General features: G+C 43.4%; 1 protein-coding gene across 10 annotated transcripts in view; it reads right to left on the reverse strand.

The window, feature by feature from the left end:
* NEK5 (NIMA related kinase 5) overlaps positions 1–9,731 on the reverse strand; it is a 57,458-nt gene extending 47,727 nt beyond the window's left edge. For 5 of the 10 annotated variants that reach the window (XM_027590478.2, XM_027590473.2, XM_027590474.2 and 2 more), the window contains exons 1-3: positions 9,637–9,697; positions 7,939–8,076; positions 1,781–1,877 (exon numbers count right to left, since the gene is read on the reverse strand). In XM_027590478.2, coding sequence (XP_027446279.2) covers positions 1,781–1,877; positions 7,939–8,055 — 214 coding nt within the window. In that variant the 5' untranslated portion in view covers positions 8,056–8,076; positions 9,637–9,697. Of the gene's footprint in view, positions 1–1,780; positions 1,878–5,099; positions 5,158–7,938; positions 8,078–8,904; positions 9,079–9,636 lie in introns of those variants that run through there. The other 5 variants (XM_027590481.2, XM_027590479.2, XM_027590472.2 and 2 more) reach the window with 4 other exon arrangements.
* Positions 9,732–9,947: the final 216 nt, after the last annotated feature.

Below are 9,947 nucleotides of genomic sequence, written 5' to 3' on the forward strand. Positions count from 1 at the left end.
CAGTGTCAATGGTCCTCAAATGTCTATTTTGCACGAAGACATATTCTACTCTGTGAAAGTGGTCTAGTCCACGTACTCACTCAGCCAATGTGTATTAAGCACCTACTCTGTGCTGGATGCTGAAGATCAAGTGGTGACAAAAGAATTCATTAGGTTTGCTATCTTAACAGGACTATCTTAAACCAATTCAGACTTGCATATGTAAACAGACACACACACACAAGGGCAGAGGGGCTATGCACGGTCAGTAAAGGGCGCCATGACTGGAACTGTGATCTCGAGAAGGCCTGAGCATGAGCAAGTGTTAGCCAGACAGAGGGAGTCACAGTAATAACCCAAAGAATGAGGAAAAGAAAGATCGTCTTCTGGCTTTGTTAGGAATCAAAGAATAGGAACGGAGGGCACTTTATTCAGTGGCTGCCCCTTAGAAGTTGTTCAAAACAACTCAACTCCCTGCTCACATGTACTGCTCCAGTTCTAGGAAGACCACACAAGAGCCCTGAGAACTCCTTTAAAATACCGAGCAGTTGAAGGGGGCCATACAGAGAACTGCTCTGAATGCAGTCATTTTAGTTTGTAAGAACCTGAGTGCCCTACACAGTGTAAAAGCTCAAAAAATAGTGGCTATGTGTATTTATTTCCTGATTTGTACACCCCTGAGGGCGCTGAAAGACATCTAGGTAACATTCTTGCTCCATTAACTACTTTCCACCTGTGAATTCAAGCACCCTGTCCAGTGCTGGGGGCTGGGATGGGGATGCTCCATGTGGGCAGACACACCCGTGTCACAGCCTGATAGGCACCTGACATACAGTAGACGTGTTTATTGTCTGTCTCTCCCCGCCTAGAATGTAAGCTCCATGAGGATAGGAACTTTTGCCTGTTTTGCTCACTGTTCTATTCCTGGCGCCTAGAATAAGGCCTGGCATATAGTGAGCGCTCAGTAACAGTTTGTTAAGTGAATGAATGGTCTCTCACCAATGCTCCTTTCATGTTTTGTTTTCTATTTTTACCTTGGAGCCAGGTGGTAGATGAAGGCAGAAGAGATGTTGTATTCGGGCATACACAGGAAGGGAACCGCTTCCTTAAGGTTTCTCCCCTCTAGTGTGGCTGTTTGCTTGCCCATGGTGTGTGGCTGTTTGCTGCCTCTCTGTAACAGGATTGCACGGCCCCTCTGTTGCCCCAGCACATGCAAGAACTCTCAAAGGCAGAGTATACCCTCCCTGTCACCATGTTATCAGGGTTGACTGTGTGACTGCTTTGCCGACAGGAACGGGAGCTCAGAAGGAAAGTGAGAAACCGGCCACATCCTAGCAGGGCTCCGAGAGTGATCGTGTGGCAGGCTCTGTGTCTTGTCCCTTGCTCTTGCTCAGGAGAAGAGCATGCTCCTTATCTGGGCTGCTCCAACACCTGGACCCCAGACTTAAGACCCCACCCACTCACAGCCAACGTGTAATGTGAGAAATAGATGTGGATTACTGGAGGCCACAATTTAGGAGTTCTTACTGTAGCAAGATTAATATACCAGCCATTAACTACTGATGCAGCAAGAATTAAGGAGAGGAGGGAAAACTTAATCAAACTTAAGAAAGTTGTCTACAAAAACTTTACTAGAGAAGAAATAAAGACAGTGTCTCAAATTACAATTTAAGTAAATGGGAAAACAAGTCCATTTACAAAAAATGAATTTGTGCACAGTTCTCAGGAATATATCTTTTATAGATGTCTACGTGCCTACACTTTATTATTAAAGCCCTTGAGGAATATTAGAAAGTCAAACCTTGAAACGAACTGAAGAATGTTACAATGTTGGGATGCTTCATCTGGGCCAGAAGAATTACCTCTTTCTTTGAAGCTTCTTTTTCTTGGATGGGCATCTAAATTACATTAAGAGACAGAGTAGTCTGTAAAGATAACTTGTTTTCAAGAACATGCTTTCTGCTCACTATCATCTAAAATTCTCCAGGATTTCACTGGCTTCTAATGACACTTCTGAAACTGATCTTTCAATGGCAGGAGATGACATTCATAGAGTTAGCAGCGTGACCTATATCGAACCAATGGTTTGTCAGTGACAATCGTAAACAAGAAAATAAATATTTCTGGTGCAGGTCTGCTGTAGTAAAGGTTCAGTTGCATTGGTGGCACTGTGTTAATTACTTAGGCATCTGGAGGAAACTTATTTTAATATTTATCTCTCGGCAGCACAGAAATTCTTTATAAAAATGCCATGTTCCTGCAGCAATCACTGCTGAGAATTAACAAATGAAATGAAAAAAAAAAAAGTCATACATCACATCAATCAGAACGGTAAATTCTGTAGTGAGATTACTACATTTTTCATTTTCAAATAAAAATGGTCTCTTGTGACTTCATTTTAGATTTGATGCATTTTCTTATTATTCGATGGATCATCTATTGGTGGTATTTTTCAATCGTTTTGGTGCCATGGCAGTGGCCACACTTCACTCCTACCTCTTCTTCCTTGTTCTTGACACTTCGCTGTTGCTTGACTGGCCATCTGCACCCTGACCCCTGGCCTGGCTGCCCCACCTTTCCGGCCCCTGCAGGTCACCTGTTCCTCTCCACTGCTCCCTCTGTAATGTTCTTCAACACTGGCCCACACACAACGTGTGAGTTCCCAAATTTCTCATCCTCACTGAGAGTTAAGCATTTTTTAAACATTAACGTTCTCAAGCCCGGCTTTACCGCCTCCTACCTACGAATCCTTCCATAAATCATTTAAATCTCAGCTTCTGTCTCTTCCACCCCAATTTAAATTTAAAAACAGCTGCTACATGTGAGTTTCAAAACACAAGTAACTGAATTACTCCTACCAGATTGACAGACTTGGCTACTCAACTTCTTTAATTTTAACTACTGTTTTTCAAAAGAATGTCATACACAAAACCAAAAGGCAAATGTAGGTAGGTGACTGTATTTTTATAGTTAGGTAAAAATACTGGCAATAAATGTGACAAATACTTCTGTATTTATAATATATAAGGAGTTCTGGCAAATTAACAAGAAAAAAAAAGGTAAATCTGCCAATAGAAATATGGCAAAATACACGAATGGGCAACTCCCAAAAAAGAAAAGAAATAAAAATGACTGATAAACAGAAAAAAAAATCCAACCTCACTTAATAATCTATAGAACAAAGACTAAAACAAAATTTGATATAATGTTTCATCTATGACATAGGCAAAGACAAGAAGAATGTTAATACCTAGGGTTATCCAAAGATCAGCAAACCGGCACTCATATACTTCTGCTGTAGGTATATAAATTTTGGGGGGAAGGCAATTTTATGACATGTACTAACAAACTTTAAAAATGCTCCTGTTTTTGGCTTGTTATTTCTTCTAGAAATTTATCCAAAGAAAATAATCAGAAATGTGCCCGAGCATTCTCATATAAAAACCTTCATCACCGTGTTTTATTATTAGTTTTTTAGTTCCTGTCATAATACACACTTGTGATCTTAAAAAATATTTGAAGCCAGACAGAAGTGAACAAGATGATAGCGAAACTTCCCCTTGTCCTCCCCACCCATTCCATGAATTCCTCTTCCTTAGGAGTAATTGCTGTTAATTGCTAAATGTTTTTATTTAATGCACACATAGGTAAACATGTGTATATAGCTTGTTTAATGAAAATGACTTAGGGGGCGCCTGGATGTCTCTCTCAGTTAAGCGTTGGACTCCTGGTTTCGGCTCTGGTCATGATCTTGTGGTTATGGGATTGAGCCCTGCGTCAGGCTCTGCACTCAGCGTAGAGTCCGCTTCAGATTTTCTCTCCCTCTCCCTCCTGCTCTCTCTGTCTCTCTCAAATAAATAAATAAAATCTTTAAAAAAAATGACTTACGGGGCGCCTGGGTAGCTCAGTCGTTAAGCATCTGCCTTAGGCTCAGGTCATGATCCCGCGGTCCTGGGATCGAGCCCCACATCGGGCTCCCTGCTCGGCGGGAAGCCTGCTTCTCCCTCTCCCTCTCCCCCTCCCCCTGCTTGTGCTCCCTCTCTTGCTGTGTCTCTCTCTGTCAAATAAATAAATAAAATCTTGAAAAAATAAAAAAATCACTTATATTCTCCATATTACATGGTATTTAATCATACCTAAAAAATCAAACATAAATGTCTGAAAATACAAAAAGAATTAAATCATGGTGTTTTTAACCTGATGTCATATTATGCAGTCATCAAAAATCAAGGGAGGCAATGTGTCATAGCAGAAGGAGCAGAGGAAGAGTGAGAAGGATCTGTTGGCTACTGGGCATCGTTGAGCAAATCACTTACCATCTTCGAGCCTCAGCTCTTTTACCTGTGAAGCCATGAGATCTATCTTCAGAACTGTTGCAAGGATTAAATAAGTTGATGTATGTAAAGCACATAGGATGGCAGCAGGTTTAATAGGCACCCGGTAAATGGTAAGCATTATCTTTATTATTGGGAACATTTAATATTATTATATGAGAACATTTTTTTAAGTTTATTTACTTATTATTATTATTATTTTTTTTAGTAATCTCTACACCCAATGTGGGGCTTGAACTGATGACCCCAAGATCAAGAGTCACATGCGCTTCCAACTGAGCCAGCCAGGCACCCCAGAGAACATTTTATTATATGAAAACATTGAGTGACTTGAGAAAATATTCATGACACATTGCTAAATACAAAAAGCTACTATAGAAGAGTATACCTACCGTGGCACCAATCATTCCAGTATTTATGCATTAAAAATAGCCTGGAGAAAAATTCACCATAATGTTAAAAGAAAGAGGTTATGAGTGATTTTTATTTTCCTCTAAATGGTCTTATTTTCCCCTTCAGTTCTTTTCAAAAATTCCTATAATGAACACTTTTATTTTATAATCAAGAAAATACACAACATATTTTTGGAGGCAAGAATCAAAAGAATAGGGGCGGCTGGCTGGCTGGCTGCATCGCTAGAGCACTCAACTCTTAATCTCAGGGTTGGGAGTTCAAGCCCCACATTTGGGGGTAGAGCTTACTTAAAAAAAAAAAAAAGAAAAGAATCAAAAGAATATGCTTGATAATAGCAGGATGATGAGAGAGAAAATAGTAGCTTTTTGTTACCTGTAAGAAAATAAGCCATTCAAGTTCTGGTGTTTAGAGTTTACGGCATGGAGAGGCATTGGAGATGTGAGGAAATGTAGATTTTTCTAGATAAGTAATGAAAAACTACGTTAGGGTAGAAAGGAAGAAAGAAGCAATACATATTAACACTGGGACACAAGCGTTGCTAGGCAAATTTAATAACATAAAGAGATACGGGAAAGCAAGATGAACAAGGCCTAACATGACATTCTCCTTAGTGATGGCCTGGAGTCCAGGGTGGTTCATGAGAAAAAGGATGAAAAAAATCAGTGCTGTATTAGAAAAATATGGTTGTCTTTTTATTATCTATACTAAGAATGGGAGAGATGCTATGAAATGAATTAATACATATTCTTATAGAAGATTCACCTCCCAAATAGTTTCTTCTTTCCTTAGAATTAATATGGTGTTATAATTCCTAAGTATGTACCAGCTTAACAACAGAGCTAGAAGGCCTGAAAGTATCTAGCCTTTGAATTATTTATCCAATAAAAATGTACTGAATACCTATTGGTGCAAAGCATTATTAGGTGCTGTGTGGAATACCAAGACGAATAAGGTATGCACTCTGCGTGCATAGAACACACAGTTTAATAAGGGAGAGAAGGCACATACACACACAAAAAAAACCCAGCCAAAGCACATCAAGGTAGAAGGCAATCAGTACCATAGCAGCAGGACGGATAAAAAGCTATCGAGTTTACAGAGAGAGAGAGAGAGTGCTTCGAGTGGGAAGGTCCTGGAAGGTCTCCGGGAGCTCAGCCAGAAGCAAGTGGGATCTTGATGCTTAGAGCTGGGCAGGCAAAGACCTTCTTGAAAGAAAGAGCCGCACGGGCAAGCACAGAGGCTGCTGGGCTGCAAAGGACGCGTATGTGGAGGGGAAGTTAGAAATGGAATTTGGGAAAACAAACCAGAGAGAGTGTGAAAACTAATCTGAAGAGTGAAAGAATATAAAAGTACAGGGCAAAAATGATTCACAATCCTACATTCCACCTACATAAGAACAATCTAGTACATCTTCCCTGTATGTATGTGAATATATATGCATGGGTATCTATATACCCCTAGAGAGAGAATGCATATTTTTACAAAGAGTGCCTCGTTCTACACATACTGTTTTCTCAATTAGCAGAAGCCGTGACATTTCTCATGTCACTACTTCACCTGCAACATGATTTCTAAGAGCCGCTTCATTTTTTATAAATTAAGTAACCAATCCCCTACTGTTGGACATTTAAGTTGCTTTCTGACTGTACATCTCTAGGTATTTCCTTGGAATAAAGGAGAGCGAGCAGAATACTGTCGTGGAAGGAAGCTCTGACAGGCCCCTAGAATAAGATACTCGCAGAAGTATGCCATGGAGCCATGAAGAGGGACCTATACTGGTAAATAAAGCATTCTCCCTGAAGCTAACCATCGACACCTGAGCTTTAATGTAAGTTTGGGCAGTCCCTCTGTTTTCCTCTGCAACTTTAAAAAATTGTGGTAAAATATATAGAACATAAAATATATACCATTTTAACCGTCTTTAAATGTACAGTTCGGGGGCATTAAGTACACTCACACCGTGCAACTTGTCAAGTCCATTTTTGCACACATTTTGGGGTGTTTCTGTTTTTTTTTTTAACTAAAGAGATTTTTTTTCAAGATTTTTATTTTTAAGTAATCTCTACACTCAATGTGGGGCTCAAACTTATAATCCTGAGATCAACAGTCACATGCTCTACCAACTAAGCGACTGAGCCAGCCAGGTGCCCCACTTGCACACGTTTTGTATGGCACGTTTTCTGCTACTCTCATTTATAAATCCTCCAGAGGACAACCAACAAGACTTGCCTTAAAATTAATTCTAGCATGCGATGGAGATGGTTGTCCCAATATATTATCACTAGAGGGGGGGTGACACAAACACTTGACCGAGAAGAATTCAGAAATGATTCCTTTTCAATGAAATATACTTAATCACTCTCCAAAATCGTTGGACTAGCAAAAGGACTTTGTTTTCCTCCATTCATTTGATGCATTCAGTAAATGTTTGGAGCGCCTATCATGTGCCAAGCACTGTCCTTCATGCTGAAGAAGACAGACAATAAGCACATGAAGAAAAAAGTGAGCAGAGTAATTCCAGATCATTATAAATGCTATTCAGAAAAGAAGCCAGGGCAGTGTAATAAGGAGTGATTGAGGGTGGGACAGGGATGATTTGGGGAAGGCCTCTTTGTGGAGGGGACCTGATGAAGGAGAGGCAGTCAGAAGAAGAGCACCAGCCCATGGCAAGATAGAAAAGTTGAGCAATGGAGGAGGGGAAACCTCACAGGCCTTGCAGGCCACCCTGAAGACTGCCACAGGAACCAGTGATATAATCTTATTACTCTTTTCTTCCTTCTTTTTGTCCTTTCCTTTCCTTTTCTTTTTTCTAGTAAAATATTGGTTGCTCTTTGGACAACAGACTTAGGAGTGTGAGCAAACCAAGGTCAACTGAGGCTTTTTTTTTTTTAAGATATTATTTATTTGAGAGAGAGAGTGAGCAAGATAGGGACAGAGCACAGGCCGGGGTGGGGGCGCAGAGGGAGAGGGAGAAGCAGGCTTCCGGCTGAGCTGGGAGCCTGATGCGGGGCTCGATTCCAGGACCCTGGGATCATGACATGAGCCGAAGGCAGACGCTTAATCAATTGAGCCACCCAGGCGCCCCTAGTCAACTGAGGCTCATATCATAAAAACAGACAAGCCAAAAAATGAGTTTCTTTTTCATACTGAATTAAAAGCCAGCTGAATATATTACTGAAAATGAACAGGAATGTGAACTTCTTCACTTTACCTTCGCAAAATCGATCTCTTTTATAACACAGTGCTTGCTATCTGATTTCCCTTTAGCCAAGAATGCTTTCCCGAAGGCACCTTCCCCAATGGCCTTGATCACATCGTAATTGTCCATGGTGTCAATGCGTGGTGGTTCCTGAAATCAGAGCACTGAAATTTTATCACACACTTTTCATAAACGTGAACAAAGTCACACAACTGATCACTACAATGTAAAGGAACTCCTTTTGCTAAAACCTCCTACCAACCTCACCAAGACAGTCAAATAACTTTCCTTGGGGCCACAGGGGACAACCAAAGTGAAACGGTTCTTGGTGGAATCTGAGCTCGGACTCAGCTTTGATACACTGTAGTGTTGTGATCCTGGGGAAGTCACTTAATCCCTCAAAACCTCACTTTCCTAATTTCTAAAATGGAAATAACAATCCCTGGTTTTGCAAGATTGTTCTGAGAATCTAAGATACAACACCCCGGTCTTGGCTCCTCGGTAACGCTGGAAATGTCCTTAATGCGGGTGCAGTTTTACAGTTCAGCCCTTCTCAACAGGGACGTGCTGCCCCCTAGGGGACATTTTGGGAATTTGTGGAGGTTTTTCTGTTCCCCGCAGAGATGGCGAAGCACTATGAAATATACTTAATCACTCTCCAAAATCGTTGGACTAGCAAAAGGACTTTGTTTTCCTCCATTCATTTGATGAATGAATGGGATACTAATGTCCTGCGATGAGAAGGGCCGTCCTGAAGATAAAGGACGATCCCGCAGCCCTACAACCTTAGCAAGTCCTCACACGCATTCATGTGCGTGGAAAAGTCCATTTATAACGATCTGCTGCTAGAACCAAACTCCATTTTACACGTAAATACAGAATATTTTTTGCACAGTTTTACTGAACATCGAATTTTCGAGGAACGCAACTGCGTGTAAATCAAGGCTGGATTGTACTTTGTTGTGTTTGGAATATTACCAAGAATCGTGCACGGGTTTGGAAAATCACGCCCCCGCTGGCTGAGCTGCTCTGGGTCGGTAGCCGAGACTAACAGTGGGCGCGGCCGTCAAGGTCAGGTGCCTCCCTGCCGAGGCGCGGGCACTAGGCAACTTCACTACTTCTTCGACTGTGGTCGTACCAAGCATTTGCAGACTGCAATGCAAACTCTCATAAACCGTTTCCTTGCATTTCCTTTTTATACAATTAGGGCACCATGCCCACTTTTAAAAAACTTGCGCGAGCAGGCAGGTCAGGTTTTCGATCATTTGCGTCAGGGTAGGAAAGGGGACAACTGGGTGGCATGGGGCTGGGAGGCAGCTCCGCTGCCAGAGGAGGCCGGGGACACCCGAGGACGGGGTTTTTGAGGGAGGAGGCTGCGCAACTGGAACTCGAGGACTCCAGCCCGGGAACTGAGGGACGGCGACCCTCCCGCCCCCGCGGCACCAGCGGGGGGAAGCCCCCAGCTCTCGGGACTAGCCTTCTCCCGTAGGGGCGCTCCGGGGGGCGGCCGCCGGCTGGGCTGCAAGCTTGCGCGCTGGCCGGAGCTCGGCGTGCCGCGCGTCGCCACGGAGACCGACGCCGCGCGGGACTTCGGCCAGTTCCCCTGCAGCCTCTGTCTACCGGCCGGGGCTTCCGTCCCTTTCCCCGCGGCTCCCGGAGCCCCGGGGGCAGCTCGGGGTAAGGATCCCGGGCGGCCCGCCCGCAGCATACCTGTTGAGCCTGCTCCGCGAGGCGGGAAGAGTCCCGGGGGGAATCTGGGTTCCCGGGACCGCGGTGCTTCCGGGCGGCAGGGGCGGAGCCGGGCGGGGCGGGGGGGAAGCGGGCGGGGCGCGGGGCGCTAGCTGCGAGAGGACCGGTCTGCACAATCCATCTCGAAGAGTGGTCCAAGGCCAGGGAGTTTGGAGACCCGGCCGCGCCACCTTCGGCTGTCTTAGGTCGGGACTCCTGTACCCATCACTCCACAAGTACACCGTTCTTCGTTCTCGCACACGGCGTACCAGAGGCTTTGCATACCTTTCTTG

This window comes from Zalophus californianus, chromosome 3, assembly GCF_009762305.2.
Source record: "Zalophus californianus isolate mZalCal1 chromosome 3, mZalCal1.pri.v2, whole genome shotgun sequence".
NCBI lineage: Eukaryota > Metazoa > Chordata > Mammalia > Carnivora > Otariidae > Zalophus > Zalophus californianus.